At 36.3% G+C, this 19,158-nt stretch overlaps 1 protein-coding gene across 2 annotated transcripts; it reads left to right on the top strand.

Annotated features, from left to right (window-relative positions):
• The first annotated feature begins 1,066 nt into the window (after window positions 1–1,066).
• On the top strand, window positions 1,067–16,839 carry LOC143046022 (dual oxidase maturation factor 1-like). 2 transcript variants are annotated; one of them, XM_076218964.1, is made up of 11 exons: window positions 1,067–1,163; window positions 3,031–3,228; window positions 4,074–4,131; window positions 4,771–4,908; window positions 11,223–11,315; window positions 11,898–12,051; window positions 13,666–13,880; window positions 14,129–14,251; window positions 14,743–14,888; window positions 15,362–15,501; window positions 16,298–16,839. In XM_076218964.1, exons 2-11 carry the CDS (start codon window positions 3,049–3,051, stop codon window positions 16,335–16,337), a joined length of 1,287 nt encoding a protein of 428 aa, XP_076075079.1. In that variant the 5' UTR covers window positions 1,067–1,163; window positions 3,031–3,048; the 3' UTR covers window positions 16,338–16,839. The 2 variants fall into 2 exon arrangements, with proteins under 2 accessions (XP_076075079.1, XP_076075078.1); XM_076218963.1 differs by lacking the exon at window positions 1,067–1,163 and adding an exon at window positions 1,520–1,662.
• Window positions 16,840–19,158: the final 2,319 nt, after the last annotated feature.

Below are 19,158 nucleotides of genomic sequence, written 5' to 3' on the forward strand. Positions count from 1 at the left end.
GTCTTTGTTTTTGTTTCAAACAATATCTTCCTTTTAAAGAAAAGCTAAATAATTCCTATTTGCAATTGACAATACTTTGAGCAGCTGCAAAAGCTTCAATAAATGACAGGAAATGCAAAGTCACGGGTTGCAATCTTAACATATGCCAACAAAATGTCTTGCAGTACCAACAATTTTTTTTTTTTACACTAGACTATATATTGAACGTACTGTGTATCCAAATGACGCTCCACACCATTGCTATAAATAAAGGGGGAGAGTATTGTATACACAAACACCTGTTTAGCCGCAGTAGTTTACAGTAAGAAGAGGACAACTGCTTGTGTTCTTGTGGCATTGTTCTCGCCTCTAGTGAGTGAAGTCTTAGATTCGAAATCCTGCTCGTAGCTGATTATGTGGTATGGGCATTGTTGAAGTCCGTACAGTGACCTATAGTTGTTAATATCTGTGTCACTTTGGTCTCTTGTGGAGAGTTGTCGCATTAGCAATCATACCACATCTTCTTTTTTTATATTATATGTCTGAGAAAGGGATGTCTTTAAACTATTTTACCTCCAATTCTTATCTGAATATTGTCGTTGAACAGATATATGTTATATAATTAAGTATATTTATGAGCCAAGAATGAATGGTATGCATATTATGTAGCCTATGGCAAATAAATACACTGGCATAGGTGCCCGACTGGCGAGTGGTATTTTAGCGTAACAGGCGCAGTAAGCTGCTATGATCAAAGTGTTTGCCCTCCCCTCCCACCCATTTTTTTGGCAAAAGTAATATCTTTTAAAAAAACTGGAAACTGAAAGTAAATAAAGGCAAACTATAAACTGATAGACTATGGAAAGCTTCTTTTTATTGTCTCCACTTTTAGAAGTAGCTAGCCCTCCTTTTCCCCAGTCCACTCACAGGCCACTGACATTAAGTTAAAAGACACGGCTTTCAATCGCATAATACTCTCATCATCAAATTCTTATGTTATCGTGACCATCAGATAACTAGTTGAATTTAAAAAATAATAAAATAAATTTACAATCCGGTTTAAAAATAACACTATGCACTGAGAGTATACATAAAATGATTAAATCACCAGGAAGTTTACACAAACTTAAAACTAATTAACATCCTTGTTTAAAATATTTGATATACAGGGAAGTGGACAACAAGTAAGTTTTATTTTCACTATTATAATTGAAAGGTCAATCAATTAACCTAAATTAAGAAAATTTTAGCTATTTTCGTTTCTACATGACTAATAAATTTGTCTGTTTTTGTATCTTTACGACTGACCTAGCTCTTCCTTGAAGATTGATTAGTTCAGAAAGAAAAATCAATCAAAAGAGGAGACTACAATATGTTTAAACATTGTCCTTTTAAAACAGAAGGCGACCTTGACTATGAGGCTCTAGTATACATTTAAAAAAGCTTATTCAGAATGAACATTATACGCGCATGTTTTGTCAAATGATAACAACATAAAGTGTGAAATAATCTTCCTAAGGTCTACACTAAATACTTAAGATCGAACGGAAGTATTTGTCCCTTTCCTCCTCTATCTAGTTGTGTCATATTTCCGATCTTGATATCATTTACATGAGACAAAACAGATACTATTATATGGTACAGTGGAATTTAAATGGTGTGAAAACTGCTCGACAATCCAAGGTAACGTACTCTGTTGTCTTAAGTTAAATTTGATGTTTCTGACATTTGTAATGTTCAAGTTGAACTCTAGCCTACTCAGATCTTTCCTTACCGGTCAAATAAATTAACAATACTAATAGAACCTCACTTTAAGATTTAGAAATTGGGAAAATTAATGACCTGACATGGCAACTGTCGAATTTAATAATCTTTCAATAGACAGGTCGAAAGATATATATCCTGGCCCACAAAAATTTTGAAAATAATTCATCATGAAAAATGAAAATGATTATTTATGCCAGTGGCGGATCCAGAAATTTTCCCGGAATACCCCCCCCCCCCCCCCGGAATATCAACTGGTCGTCCAATTTATTATACGTTCACTGGATGTGATGAAAGACAGTAAGATCTTGACAAAAATACATTAAACATTTTTTAAAACCAAAAACACTCTCTCTACGCCCACCCGAATCCATTACTGTATGTTTTTTTTTAAAAATACACACATATATATACATATAAATATATAGCCTTTCTTATCTCTTGGTATATTTATTATGTTTTACATTGTAAATATTTCATAAGAGGTTTAGCTAAAACTTTGATGATTGTTTCAATATATAGTGTACACACAATTGCTCCTGTATCCGGATACACTCATATAGACATCGTATAAAATGTTGAAATCTTCTCATCCCTGAAATTGAAGATTTTCATTTTAACTGTCCTATCTCTCTTTTATCTACAGTTAATAGTAGCAAGATACCTTTCAAAAATGCAGACGGACTGGTTTTTTTTTATATATATATTTTTTTAATATTGATAAAATTTGCTTCCTCCAACAGCCAAAGAGAGAGAGAGAGAGTTCATTTCCTTCCCCAAAGCAATGTTTATACCGTGATACATATTGTATGAATAACTGAGAACTTCAAGTCAATATTAATTGAGTATCATACTGCAATCTACATATATAAGTATAGCAAATGGACACTGGAAAAAGTCTTTGTAAACTAGTGTTCTGTTAATTAATTTGTAAAGTCAGTATGACATATATGCCACTGGACGTTATAAGCATGCATGTATAGTAAATACTTTCTTTAGAGATATTGTAACAACAAAAAAATCCATTTACAGTTGATAATCTCATAGGAAATAACAGTATCCAGTACGTGTATATTTGAAGATAAAAAGCCATAACCTGGACACTTAAATTAACCAATATACCTGCTATAGGATATAGTTTCTATCGAGGATTGTATGTATATATAAAAAAAAAAAGAAAATGTGGTATAATTGCAAATGAGACGACTCTCCACAAGATACCAAAAGGTCATAGGCCATACTTACTTGTACAAAAGGCTAGGTATTGACTCGACTCCATTTTTCCAGAACTAACCTACAGTCATCATGGATGGAGTGATACCAGCAGGGATATTTAATGCCTTCCGGACGAATGGAGCACCTACCTATTATGGTCCTAACCAAACACCATTTGAAGCAGATATTCTCGAGTCAGGCTTCATATTTGCCTTTGTGATATTAGCGATATCTTTCTTTGTAGTTTTACCAGGAATACGAGGGAAAGAGGTAAATAAGAATTATAAATATAAATCACTGTTTAATAAAAGTAAAACTAAAACTTAATTGCTGAGACCAATGATTTTGAATTGACAAGGTTCAGTTTGTTAATAGTCTTTCGACAGACTCAATGCAAGAGTACTAGTATACATGTTAAGTCATTTTATCCAGTATAAAGGCACACATTGTTTACACTGCTATATAGATCCTTCTTGCTAACAGCCATGTGGAACATCAGGTTTTGAAATTATTTTTCAAATCGTTGTTGAGAGTGTTTGCAATTTTTGTTTTGTGCTATTCGCATATTCTCATTTCGGTATTCCAAGTTTAATGTTTTTCTCAATATATATATACGAGTAAAAGGAGATTTTGGACTAAATGTCAACCGCAAAGAAACCCAAATGGCATAAATTAATAAACCATGCTGACTGCTGAATCTCAATTTCCAGAAGGAAAAATTGTCGAGGGAGACATGTTTCGCTATTAAAATCTATCTTGCAGATTTAATTGGATTGTTTTTTCGTATACTATACGTTTCAGTTAGATATGTCAACTATGTTATAATCATCTACGCTGGGTTTATAACGCACTGGATGTTGTTGCTAAAACACCAGTATACCAGTATTCCCTACTTTTCAGAAAAGGCTCATGATTTTTTTTATCGCGTTTCTGTGTGTGAATATACATATTATATAAGACTCATATAAAGTAGTTTACTATACGTGTTTCAAAGTATTTCACAATCAGACATTAGGAGAGAACTATCATAACCTATAACACTTCATGTATAAAATATTATAAATTTCCGTTTTCTTTGAAAACATGATCGAATCTCCTTTTTATTTTTATTATAGAGATTATTTGTATTCATACGGGTTACAGTGACATTGTTTATAGGAGGAGTTATAATGCGTATGTATTTATTAACGTAATTTTTAAAAATCCGCTCTTAATATACATATCAATACAATAGGATGAGAAAGCAAGAACTGAAAATAAAAAAAAACCTGTTAGAAGTATTAGACAAACTGGGGGAAAAACCACAACTGAAATAAACATATACAGCTTCAAGCATAATAACAATTCACAAGCAATACCAAAGATTTTAAATCGAGGGTAAAGAAGATTGACTCGGATAGGGACTGCACAGCGGTTGCTTATACACAAATTTGAGTACAACGAAAACAATCTATCTCAAGAAAAGATAATGTTTGTCAGTACACAATTTCAAAGGCTCCATATTACGAATCTGCCGAAATCGCAATCTAATTAGAATTATATATGCAAATTACTTCCATACGACAGGTTTATACTTGGTATGTTCTTGATACCTCATTCATATTAAATGGGGTTTTCCATATATAATCTATACTAAATCTGATAACTTTGCACAGCCTGTAGCTTGAAAATACACTTTATTATATTTGGGGAAAAAACATGGTATATCGAGTAAACTGCCTATAAACGGATTAAAAAAACGAAGGCTACATATAGTTGACAGTCAAGCACTTAAAATGGTCACATTATTTTAACGTGTACGTATACTTCCAGTCGCAAATCTAAGTATGGAGTGGGAAACTGCTGAGCTAAAAAATGTGCCAACTAAATATAAAGCAGGAGAAAACAGAGAAATACACGCTGATATAAAAGTACACATTGGTTTTAGAGGAATTAATATAACTATGAAAGGTCAGTATTGCAAAACATTTCATTAATCATCACATCATGTAAGTGCATGGTTACTAACGATACAAAATGTTTTCAACTTGCAAAAAGGGAAACTAAATTGCCTTAAAAATTGTTTAGAAAGGGAACGTAAACAATAATTCGTTTCCAATTACATTCCAGTGGTCGAACAAATAAAACTTTATATATTCACAACTGGTTGTAATAAATGTGTTTAACTCCAAAAGACTAACGATTAACAGCTGCTACCCCTTGATACCTTACCAACTAGACTAACGGATTAAAAGACAAGCGATTGACAGCTGCTACGCTACCCCTTGATACCTTACCAACTAGACTAACAGATTAAAAGACTAGCGATTGACAGCTGCTGTCCCTTGATACCTTACCAACTAGACCAACGGATTAAAAGACTAGCGATTGACAACTGCCGCCCCTTGATACCTTACCAACTAGACTAACGGATTAAAAGACTAGCAATTGACAGCTTCTGCCCCTTGATACCTTACCAACTAGACTAACGGATTAAAAGACTAGCGATTGACAGCTGCTGTCCCTTGATACCTTACCAACTAGACCAACGGATTAAAAGACTAGCGATTGACAACTGCCGCCCCTTGATACCTTACCAACTAGACTAACGGATTAAAAGACTAGCAATTGACAGCTTCTACCCCTTGATACCTTACCAACTAGACTAACGGATTAAAAGACTAGCAATTGACAGCTTCTGCCCCTTGATACCTTACCAACTAGACTAACGGATTAAAAGACTAGCAATTGACAGCTGCTGCCACTTGATATCTGACTAACTAGACTAACGGATTAAAAGACTAGCGATTGACAGCTGCTACCCCTTGATACCTTACAAACTAGACTAACGGATTAAAAGACTAGCGATTGACAACTGCCGCCCCTTGATACCTTACCAACTAGACTAACGGATTAAAAGACTAGCAATTGACAGCTGCTGCCCCTTGATACCTTACCAACTAGACTAACGGATTAAAAGACTAGCAATTGACAGCTTCTACCCCTTGAAACCTTACCAACTAGACTAACGGATTAAAAGACTAGCGATTGACAGCTGCTACCCCTTGATACCTTACCAACTAGACTAACGGATTAAAAGACTAGCGATTGACAGCTGCTACCCCTTGATACCTTACCAACTAGACTAACGGATTAAAAGACTAACGATTGACAGCTGCTACCCCTCGATACCTTACCAGCTAGACTAATGGATTAAAAGACTAGCGATTGACAGCTGCTGCCCCTTGATACCTTACCAACTAGACTAACGGATTAAAACACTAGCGATTGACAGCTGCCACCCCTTGATACCTTAACAACTAGACTAACGGATTAAAAGACTAACGATTGACAATTGCCACCCCTTGATACCTTAACAACTAGACTAACAGATTAAAAGACTAGCGATTGACAACTGCCGCCCCTTGCTACATTACCAACTAGACTAACGGATTAAAAGACTAGCAATTGACAGCTGCTGCCCCTTGATACCTTACCAACTAGACTAACGGATTAAAAGACTAGCAATTGACAGCTGCTGCCCCTTGATACCTTACCAACTAGACTAACGGATTAAAAGACTAGCAATTGACAGCTTCTGCCCCTTGATACCTTATCAACTAGACTAACGGATTAAAAGACTAGCAATTGACAGCTGCTACCCCTCGATACCTTACCAACTAGACTAACGGATTAAAAGACTAGCAATTGACAGCTGCTGCCCCTTGATACCTTATCAACTAGACTAACGGATTAAAAGACTAGCGATTGACAGCTGCTACCCCTTGATACCTTACCAACTAGACTAACGGATTAAAAGACTAGCGATTGACAGCTGCTAGCCCTTGATACCTTACCAACTAGACCAACGGATTAAAAGACTAGCGATTGACAGCTGCTGCCCGTTGATACCTTACCAACTAGACTAACGGATTAAAAGACAAGCAATTGACAGCTGCTGCCACTTGATACCTTACCAACTAGACTAACGGATTAAAAGACTAGCGATTGATAGATGCTACTCCTTGATACCTGACCAACTAGACTAACGGATTAAAAGACTAGCAATTGACAGCTTCTGCCCCTTGATACCTTACCAACTAGACTAACGGATTAAAAGACTAGCAATTGACAGCTGCTGCCACTTGATATCTGACTAACTAGACTAACGGATTAAAAGACTAGCGATTGACAGCTGCTACCCCTTGATACCTTACAAACTAGACTAACGGATTAAAAGACTAGCGATTGACAACTGCCACCCCTTGATACCTTACCAACTAGACTAACGGATTAAAAGACTAGCAATTGACAGCTGCTGCCCCTTGATACCTTACCAACTAGACTAACGGATTAAAAGACTAGCAATTGACAGCTTCTACCCCTTGATACCTTACCAACTAGACTAACGGATTAAAAGACTAGCGATTGACAGCTGCTACCCCTTGATACCTTACGAACTAGACTAACGGATTAAAAGACTAGCGATTGACAGCTGCTACCCCTTGATACCTTACCAACTAGACTAACGGATTAAAAGACTAACGATTGACAGCTGCTACCCCTCGATACCTTACCAGCTAGACTAATGGATTAAAAGACTAGCGATTGACAGCTGCTGCCCCTTGATACCTTACCAACTAGACTAACGGATTAAAACACTAGCGATTGACAGCTGCCACCCCTTGATACCTTAACAACTAGACTAACGGATTAAAAGACTAACGATTGACAACTGCCACCCCTTGATACCTTAACAACTAGACTAACAGATTAAAAGACTAGCGATTGACAACTGCCGCCCCTTGCTACATTACCAACTAGACTAACGGATTAAAAGACTAGCAATTGACAGCTGCTGCCCCTTGATACCTTACCAACTAGACTAACGGATTAAAAGACTAGCAATTGACAGCTGCTGCCCCTTGATACCTTACCAACTAGACCAACGGTTTTAAAAGACTAGCAATTGACAGCTTCTGCCCCTTGATACCTTATCAACTAGACTAACGGATTAAAAGACTAGCAATTGACAGCTGCTACCCCTCGATACCTTACCAACTAGACTAACGGATTAAAAGACTAGCAATTGACAGCTGCTGCCCCTTGATACCTTATCAACTAGACTAACGGATTAAAAGACTAGCGATTGACAGCTGCTACCCCTTGATACCTTACCAACTAGACTAACGGATTAAAAGACTAGCGATTGACAGCTGCTGGCCCTTGATACCTTACCAACTAGACTAACGGATTAAAAGACTAGCGATTGACAGCTGCTGCCCCTTGATACCTTACCAACTAGACTAACGGATTAAAAGACAAGCAATTGACAGCTGCTGCCACTTGATACCTTACCAACTAGACTAACGGATTAAAAGACTAGCGATTGATAGATGCTACCCCTTGATACCTGACCAACTAGACTAACGGATTAAAAGACTAGCAATTGACAGCTTCTGCCCCTTGATACCTTACCAACTAGACTAACGGATTAAAAGTCTAGCGATTGACAGCTGCTGCCCCTTGATACCTTACCAACTAGACCAACGGATTAAAAGACTAGCAATTGACAGCTGCTGCCCCTTGATACCTTACCAACTAGACTAACGGATTAAAAGACTAGCAATTGACAGCTTCTACCCCTTGATACCTTACCAACTAGACTAACGGATTAAAAGACTAGCAATTGACAGCTTCTGCCCCTTGATACCTTACCAACTAGACTAACGGATTAAAAGACTAGCAATTGACAGCTGCTGCCACTTGATATCTGACTAACTAGACTAACAGATTAAAAGACTAGCGATTGACAGCTGCTACCCCTTGATACCTTACAAACTAGACTAACGGATTAAAAGACTAGCGATTGACAACTGCCACCCCTTGATACCTTACCAACTAGACTAACGGATTAAAAGACTAGCAATTGACAGCTGCTGCCCCTTGATACCTTACCAACTAGACTAACGGATTAAAAGACTAGCAATTGACAGCTTCTACCCCTTGATACCTTACCAACTAGACTAACGGATTAAAAGACTAGCGATTGACAGCTGCTACCCCTTGATACCTTACCAACTAGACTAACGGATTAAAAGACTAGCGATTGACAGCTGCTACCCCTTGATACCTTACCAACTAGACTAACGGATTAAAAGACTAACGATTGACAGCTGCTACCCCTCGATACCTTACCAGCTAGACTAATGGATTAAAAGACTAGCGATTGACAGCTTCTGCCCCTTGATACCTTACCAACTAGACTAACGGATTAAAAGACTAGCGATTGGCAGCTGCCACCCCTTGATACCTTAACAACTAGACTAACGGATTAAAAGACTAACGATTGACAACTGCCACCCCTTGATACCTTAACAACTAGACTAACAGATTAAAAGACTAGCGATTGACAACTGCCGCCCCTTGCTACATTACCAACTAGACTAACGGATTAAAAGACTAGCAATTGACAGCTGCTGCCCCTTGATACCTTACCAACTAGACTAACGGATTAAAAGACTAGCAATTGACAGCTGCTGCCCCTTGATACCTTACCAACTAGACTAACGGATTAAAAGACTAGCAATTGACAGCTTCTGCCCCTTGATACCTTATCAACTAGACTAACGGATTAAAAGACTAGCAATTGACAGCTGCTACCCCTCGATACCTTACCAACTAGACTAACGGATTAAAAGACTAGCAATTGACAGCTGCTGCCCCTTGATACCTTATCAACTAGACTAACGGATTAAAAGACTAGCGATTGACAGCTGCTACCCCTTGATACCTTACCAACTAGACTAACGGATTAAAAGTCTAGCGATTGACAGCTGCTGCCCCTTGATACCTTACCAACTAGACCAACGGATTAAAAGACTAGCGATTGACAGCTGCTGCCCCTTGATACCTTACCAACTAGTCTAACGGATTAAAAGACTAGCGATTGACAGCTGCTGCCACTTGATACCTTACCAACTAGACTAACGGATTAAAAGACTAGCAATTGACAGCTGCTACCCCTTGATACCTTACCAACTAGACTAACGGATTAAAAGACTATCGATTGACAGCTTCTAGCCCTTGATACCTTACCAACTAGACTAACGGATTAAAAGACTAGCGATTGACAGCTGCTAGCCCTTGATACCTTACCAACTAGACTAACTGATTAAAAGACTAACGATTGACAGCTGATGCCCCTTGAAACCTTACCAGCTAGACTAACGGATTAAAAGACTAGCAATTGACAACTGCTACCCCTTGATACCTGACCAACTAGACTAACGGATTAAAAGACTAGCGATTGACAGCTGCTGCCCCTTGATACCTTACCAACTAGACTAACGGATTAAAAGACTAGCGATTGACAGCTGCTAGCCCTTGATACCTTACCAACTAGACTAACGGATTAAAAGACTAGCGATTGACAGCTGCTACCCCTTGATACCTTACCAACTAGACTAACGGATTAAAAGACTAGCAATTGACAGCTTCTGCCCCTTGATACCTTACCAACTAGACTAACGGATTAAAAGACTAGCGATTGACAGCTGCTAGCCCTTGATACCTTACCAACTAGACTAACGGATTAAAAGACTAGCAATTGACAGCTGCTACTCCTTGATACCTTACCAACTAGACTAACGGATTAAAAGACTAGCAATTGACAGCTGCTGCCCCTTGATACCTTACCAACTAGACTAACGGATTAAAAGACTAGCAATTGACAGCTGCTACCCCTTGATACCTAACCAACTAGACTAACGGATTAAAAGACTAGCGATTGACAGCTGCTACCCCTTGATACCTTACCAACTAGACTAACGGATTAAAAGACTAGCGATTGACAACTGCCACCCCTTGATACCTTACCAACTAGACTAACGGATTAAAAGACTGACGATTGACAACTGCCACCCCTTGATACCTTACCAACTAGACTAACGGATTAAAAGACTAACGATTGACAACTGCCACCCCTTGATACCTTAACAACTAGACTAACGGATTAAAAGACTAGCGATTGACAACTGCTGCCCCTTGATACCTTACCAACTAGACTAACGGATTAAAAGACTAACGATTGACAGATGCTACCCCTTGATACCTGACCAACTAGACTAATGGATTAAAAGACTAGCGATTGACAGCTGCTACCCCTTGATACCTTACCAACTAGACTAACGGATTAAAAGACTAGCGATTGACAGATGCTACCCCTTGATACAAATTAATCAGTTTCAGGTTAAGTGCAAAAATGTTTCCTTTTCTTTTTTCAGGCGAACCAGAAATACAATTAAACGAGACCATAAATTATAACGAACATTTTGACTGGAGATGGGAACAAGGCAGATTTGGATTTGGAATTTTTGGTATTTATTGTATAGATTAAAAATTTGCTTAACTTATAAAGCCTGAAATCATCTGAAAAGCAAAGTATGATAATTCAAGCTTATAGAAGTGATTGTAAAATCGAAAATTTATATTGTATTTGATGATATACATTCTACTTTATAAAATAAAATATAGAATAAAAACATATTGTTAGCAATGAAACAACTAATTAAATGTCATTTATACTTATATCTCCAAATATGTCAATGATAGACTTTGAGAAACAAAGCACTTACTTCAAAATAATTTAAAATTAACTTTCTAAAAAGAATATGCAAAGGATGACGTAAAACATGGACCTCTGATCATCTTTTTTATAACATACGACTAATCTAACAACAGACATGCATTTTTTAAAAGTTTAATGCTGTAATGTCGGTAATTGGTTTTTTGTTTATCATTTAATAAAGTTATGTTAAAACTAGTCTAAATATGACTGAATTAACGGTTCAAAGGAATTGAAATGAACCATGGTATTTGGTGACAGGAGGAATGAGAATTTGCAAACTTGATTCACATCGCAAAATAAATCCATGGACACAATGCTTTCTCGTTTGTAGCTGGTCGTTTTAACCGTGAGTACAGAGAAGCACAGTTCCGTGGGTTGCCGCTGCCAATTCTGTGGATAGCCGAATATTTTACATTTGATGGTGAAGGTATACGATGGGGTCGTCATTACCGACAAGCAGGATGGTATTCTCATATCATGATGTGGTGAGTAACACTTAGTCTTATTATACATTTGATTGTGAAGGTATACGATTGGGTCGTCATTACCGACATACAGGATGGTATTCTCTTATCATGATGTGGTGAGTAGCACTTTGTCTTACTATACATGATTTGATGGTGAAGGTATACGGTGGGGTCGTCATTACCGACAAGCAGGATGGTATTCTCATATCATGATGTGGTGAGTAACACTTAGTCTTATTATACATTTGATTGTGAAGGTATACGATGGGGTCGTCATTACCGACAAGCAGGATGGTATTCTCATATCATGATGTGGTGAGTAGCACTTAGTCTTATAATACATTTGATGTTGAAGGTATACGATGGGGTCGTCATTGCCGACACGCAGGATGGTATTCTCATATCATGATGTGGTTAGTAACACCTAGTCTTATTTTACATTTGATAGTGAAGGTATACGATGGGGTCGTCATTACCGAAAAGCAGGATGGTATTCTCATATCATGATGTGGTGAGTAGCACTTAGTCTTATTTTACATTTGATGGTGAAAGTATACGATGGGGTCGTCATTACCGAAAAGCAGGATGGTATTCTCATATCATGATGTGGTTAGTAGCACTTAGTCTTATTTTACATTTGATGGTGAAAGTATACGATGGGGTCGTCATTACCGACAAGCAGGATGGTATTCTCATATCATGATGTGGTGAGTAGCACTTAGTCTTATTTTACATTTGATGGTGAAGGTATACGATGGGGTCGTCATTGCCGACACGCAGGATGGTATTCTCATATCATGATGTGGTTAGTAACACCTAGTCTTATTTTACATTTGATAGTGAAGGTATACGATGGGGTCGTCATTACCGAAAAGCAGGATGGTATTCTCATATCATGATGTGGTGAGTAGCACTTAGTCTTATTTTACATTTGATGGTGAAAGTATACGATGGGGTCGTCATTACCGACAAGCAGGATGGTATTCTCATATCATGATGTGGTGAGTAGCACTTAGTCTTATTTTACATTTGATGGTGAAGGTATACGATGGGGTCGTCATTACCGACAAGCATGATGGTATTCTAACATCATGATGTGGTGAGTAAAACTAAGAATAGGTATCCAAAATGCACCATTTTCACTTCTCAATCAAATATTGTGAAACTATGTATAATTTTTTTAGAAAAACAAGTCAGTTTTGATTTGAAATAAGCATCTTATCTACCTCTTCTTTATGCATCTGTTCTTTGTGTGTTCCGAAAATTTAGTGATATTAGATTAGATATACTCAACAGCTTGGTACAACCCTTTCTCATTGGGGAAACCTTTCTCATCACTTTAAAAGTCTTGTCAGAGACATAATTATGCGTCATCTGTTATTACCGTTCTAATGCTTTAGTGATATTTATTTGACGGATCCCTTTACTCACTGAGTGTATACTCCTCGTAACGCCACCTAGACAATATGATAGTTGGTGACTGCTTGATTGCATGCCATCCAGACAATATGATAGTTGGTGACTACTTGATTACATTTTGCTAGTATAAAGTTGTACATCAATAATGCAAACATTTTTAAATATGCAATTTTGTGTACATGTATTTAAAACTGGTTTGTGTTTCCTTTGTAGGTTGGCTCTTCCATTATGGTTTTTAACTATCATACTGTTCTTCGTACTGTTAAAGTATGGAGCCTACTTCTTAATGTTGACCGGAGGAGTGATGGTGATTGCGAACATTTTATGGTCTACCATAAGGAATTTCAATGAACTCGAGATACCATTGGCCTCTGATCACGTATTGAAGTTCAAGTATGGTGGTGCCTACTATGTGAATCTCATAACAGGTCAGTGAAGAGACATATCATTTGAGGAATGTATACGCTTTAATAACTTAAGTTTGATTATGTACGTTACAACATATGATAAAGAGTAAATGAATTGATAGTCGATTTTCGTATGTTTTTTTTTTTTTATCTTTGTTGAAGGCCTTACGGTTGCCTATAAAAGTTTACTTCAACTTCAGTTTAACTTTTGTGGGTCGTTGTCTTCTCTTGTGAAAAAATATTTGGTATAGTTAATTATTTTTTTACAGGAGTTTTATGTGTATTGATTGGAGCTATTATTTGGTTAATGGACCTACGATTTCCGTCAGTTATTGCATCTTTCTTTGGTGTTGATGTACTTCAGGATGAGTTCGATGATGCTACTGTTGAAGGTAATTATTTCCAAAAACTGCAGTTAGCTAATCATTAGCATAGAAACTTGTCCAAGTCAGATATATCATGATTGTAAATTATCGTGTACGTGCTTTTCTATTAATAAAAAAACCTCACCAGTGGCTGATTTAGGAGGCTGGGGCGTTCCCCTTTTATAGCTACTAATATGGATATCTGATAATGCATAGACTTTTAACAACTTCCACTGCTTTGCTGGTGCCCCCACCACACTTTTCAAAATTCTTGATCGACATCCGGTCATGTACTCTTACTACACATGTCTCTATGATACATGTTACTTATTTCCTTAATTACATCTTATTGTCAATTCATTTCTTGTTTAAAAACGTATCATGACCCGCCTCATGACCCTGTCATCCAACCAACATGGCCGCCATGGCTAAAAATAGAACATAGAGGTTTATCATAGAAGTCTAAGGTGAATTTCAAATGGTCACAACTTGAAAACATTTTCTTATCTGATTTGTAGAAGATACAAGCACATCAAAGAGCGTGAAAGATGAGCCAGACCAGAATGGAATGGAAATGAGGGGAATGTCATCCAAAAATAAATCACAGGGAGCAACTGCCGATGACGAGGAAGAAGAGAGTGATGATGAAATTTATGAGGCTCCAGTAAGTGATTGTAACGACTAGTACGGAATGAAGAACCCTCTTGATAAATATCTTATAGCTACAATGAAGTTAAACGCTATGTAAAATACCAGTCGTAAATAGCTATGTAAAATACCACAGTGTATTACCGTAAACAGAGAAATACCATTATTTATCAAATTCTTGCAGATATGATCATTATTAAGTGATCCCTGAATTAGTAATAGGATTTAGCAAAAAAACCTTTTCCCATAATTTGAAGGGAAGGCATGGTCTATGTACAGACAAGAAGTTTCGTCACTTTTTTGTTTTGTGTTGTCTGTTTACATGTCTTTGCTAATCTTTTATTTTCTAGTTCATGTCCTAAACTTCTGCTGTTAGCTCATTAACTATGATAACAGTCTAATCTATATGTTCATTGCTAAAACTACGAGTTTCTGTTTCTGTTTAAAATGTGGGGTTTTCCTTTTGCAAAAATTGTTATTTTTTAACAGACGTTTGCTCAGCAACCAGCAATGATGACTTCAATAAAGAAGCAGAGGTTCACTAAACGTGTTGGACTACAGGCACCGAGGAGACGTCCTCCACCACCTATACCGGGGGAAGATCCAGATGAAGATTATGAAAATGTCAGGTAACAAAACTAAAGATAAATATCTACTTTAAATAAAAATTTTTGTAACATACATTCTCTATTTGAAAACGTTTATCCATTATACCGTTTATTCTGTAAACCACATCAAAACCCTCGTACATTAATGACAGAGACTTAAGATTCCCAACGTGGCCTCCCATGATCCAGTGCATTTTATTTTAACCACGTACACATTATAAAAAAATTAATGTGATGCACAAACGAAATAATCTTATGATAAAAATTGATGACATATTGGGTGTCCAATTGTTTGACACAAATGATACAACGTATTACCGTAAATAAATGTGTGAAATACCATCATAATTTATCAAATTACTACAGATGAACATTTGAAATGATCTCTATATTTGTAATAGGATTTGGGGAAAAGCCAATTCCAGAAATTGGAAGGGAAGGTAAGGTCAATGTACAGACGACGAGATGTTACGTAACTGTTTTGTATTGTGTTGTCTGCACATATGTGTACATGCCTTCGTTTTTTATTTTATTTGTCTAGTTCATGTCCTAAACTTCAGCTTTCAGCTAATAAACTTTAATCGTACTAGTACGATAGCCTATAATTGATTACATCCACTTCATTTGAACTTAGGTGGATAGCAATCATGTTGCATCTCCTTATTGTTATATAGGTAACTGTATAGCCTATATTTCAGTTACAACTATATATACGTATGTGTTTAGAATTTGATATACAAATGGACTAATGTACTTGTTGGAATGTTATTTTGTAACACTTAACTTTAGAATTTACTATGTTCTACTTTTTTTGTAGCCGACCAGATCAAGTTCGACTCAATATGGGATATCACTAGAAGACAAACATAGAACGTTGATATTATAGGGGTTAAGTTGTTTTGAGATCACCGCCAAAAAAAAACTTACTTATATGCGATATTTAAAAAAAACAATGGATATGAATATTATGCCTTTGTATATATTATGTTATATTTTGTACTTTCTGATTCCGCAACAATATAAAGAATGATATTATATTTGGTTATAACTTTTGTATAACTCATAAAGCCAATGACTATATTATGGAAATTGTTTGGGATCTGAAGAGAAATTGATTGAAATATTATAAAAAAAAATACAACCATTTTATATAGTTTCTAACTGAAAACCAGATATTTTTCTTTTAACTTGGCTTTTTGGCTTTGATTATATCATTACCTAAAATGTTAACCGTCTGGGGGAAAAAGTGAATAGATTTTGTTATATAGCTTTTATAGTTTGTACTATATTGTTCATCTAGCTTAGTAACTCATGTTTATTTTTATACTACAATGTCATCAATAAAAAATATATAATTTTTTTTTATGTTTAATGCAGTTTACAAAGCACACGCATCTTTTCTAATCAAAATATAGATCTCTGATTTCGTTATACTCTTATAAAAGAAAAAGAGCAATTGAGACAAAAGTTACAATATATTTTAACAAGATTGGTAACTATAACAGGCTCGTATATTGTCATCTTACCATTGAACCAGCTGTATGTTTTTTACAACACAAATCTTTTTCTTTGTCGTTCCTACATACTTCATATAACCACAATGAATTCACTTTTAATATGAATTACAATAACAGACTGCGCGAGGAGTGGTCAACAATTCACCATAACAAACTATCAGTATTATTCGTCTTAACTTTTCTTTCTTCCAACACCCAAACATGTCTTACAAAAAACAATAACATAAGAGTAGGTAGATGGAATGGAAAAAGAAAGAAGAAACTGAATAACATAAAAAAAAACCAAGAAATACAGTACAACACCTATAAACATGAGGTAAATAAATGAAAGAATATTTGACTGATTGTTGGTTGCTTAGTGTCCAGTGGCAAATAGCACATGCATTTTCAGGACGAAAATTAAATATAAATACAATAGATACGATAGGTTGGTCCTGTATAACGGATCTACCAGGATGAATGGAGGATTATTTGGATTGACACTACTAAATGAGATTATATTGGATGGACAGAACTTGCCACCTACGGACCCGCAAAGGTGTTGTTGTATAAGAGTTCTTCAAGAGGGTTGGACTCTCTCTAAACAATGCATGGGAATTAATGTCCCATTCTGCCATGACGTTGCTGTGTATTTATACATCCCGAACCCCAAACGGACGCCTCACCTTTGCAAGGGTTTTACTGCCGATCTGGTGAAGACCAAATAGACCATATTTCTATTACTCGATAAACTTTAACTTGGTTTAATTAAGAAGATGCAAGACCAACCTTACAAAATAAAAAAAAAGAAAGGATCAGTTTGTTAAATAAATAAATATATGAAGAAAAAACAAATCAAGGAAACACACACACAAACACATTTTTCTTTTAGCTCAAAGAAAATAAAGATACAACATATCTTCATGTCTTCATATTCTCCAGTAGAATTCTTCGATGTCTAACCTATCTAAGCTTGTCCTTGCAAGAAAATGGCAATATATATATATTAATGCAATTGTGCTATGAGTGGAAGTGGTGATTAAAACCAATTTGACAGCGTCTTGTATTCATCTTTTTGAAAGAGGAGGTAGGTCGACTTGAAATTTTGCGAATATTATTTTTCAATGGGTATTTACCATGGTGTGGATAAACATCGTAGAAAGAAAAATACGGAGATGTACTACGGTTGTCAACGGGCAACTAACGACCTAAGTCCAAAAAACAAGGATTTTTACAAATGAAGGACAGTGAAATGATTGATTGATTAATTGTGATTTACTTCCAATTGCAAATATTTAATGCATATTCAGGACAAGGAAAGAAATGCGGATTAACATGTACGTAACACCAGAGACATATAATACATTATATGTCTCTGGTAACACACATGGTTTATTTATTAGTTGAAATAAACTTTTGATATAGCCTTTAGTAACTGTGAGTAATTTTTTATCGCTGTTATGTGTTATTTTTTTTGTGTGTGTGAACTGAATCAAGCCTTTGAATTGTTTGTTCTATTGGAGTGCCGTTACCTCATTATCCGAAATTATGGAAAAGGTTGAGTTTTCACAAACATGTTTTACCACGCCGCCAAGTTTGGTTGATAATTGTTGTTTGTTTAACGTCAAGTGGCAAATAGTTCATGCATATTTAGGACGATTACATATATTGACAATAACACAATTACTATAGATAGATTATGCATAGTAGGGTGACAAGGACGAAGGGTTTGAATCTTTAATGAAAAAGGAAAGAAGGTCATTGCAGCAGGTTCAATAACAGACCCGTGAACACCTGTTGCAAGGATTCTGACCGTCAAGAAAGTATAGCAATATTCCCACACAAGGTGATGGATTGAAAGTCCTTATTCCGATTACTTGTGGCTGTGTATTTATACATCCCTCACATCCAAACGTATTCCCTCTCAAGAATATGCGAGTCCTTAAATGACCAAACTGATACCAAATTCAACAATATAAACAATAAATGTACTATATGTGCACACATGTTGGGTTTTCTCTCTCTCTCTCTCGTCTTTCTTTTTGTTTGGGGCTTGTACTTTTATTTTCCACATATTGTCTCAAAATTATCGTCAACATAACTCATGCACATGGTGTCAATAAAACATCAAGTTTTAAGTTAGTTCACAGTTCTGATCCCTTGTCTCTATCCAGTTTCCCCC

This window comes from Mytilus galloprovincialis, chromosome 9 (assembly GCF_965363235.1).
Source record: "Mytilus galloprovincialis chromosome 9, xbMytGall1.hap1.1, whole genome shotgun sequence".
Taxonomy (NCBI): domain Eukaryota; kingdom Metazoa; phylum Mollusca; class Bivalvia; order Mytilida; family Mytilidae; genus Mytilus; species Mytilus galloprovincialis.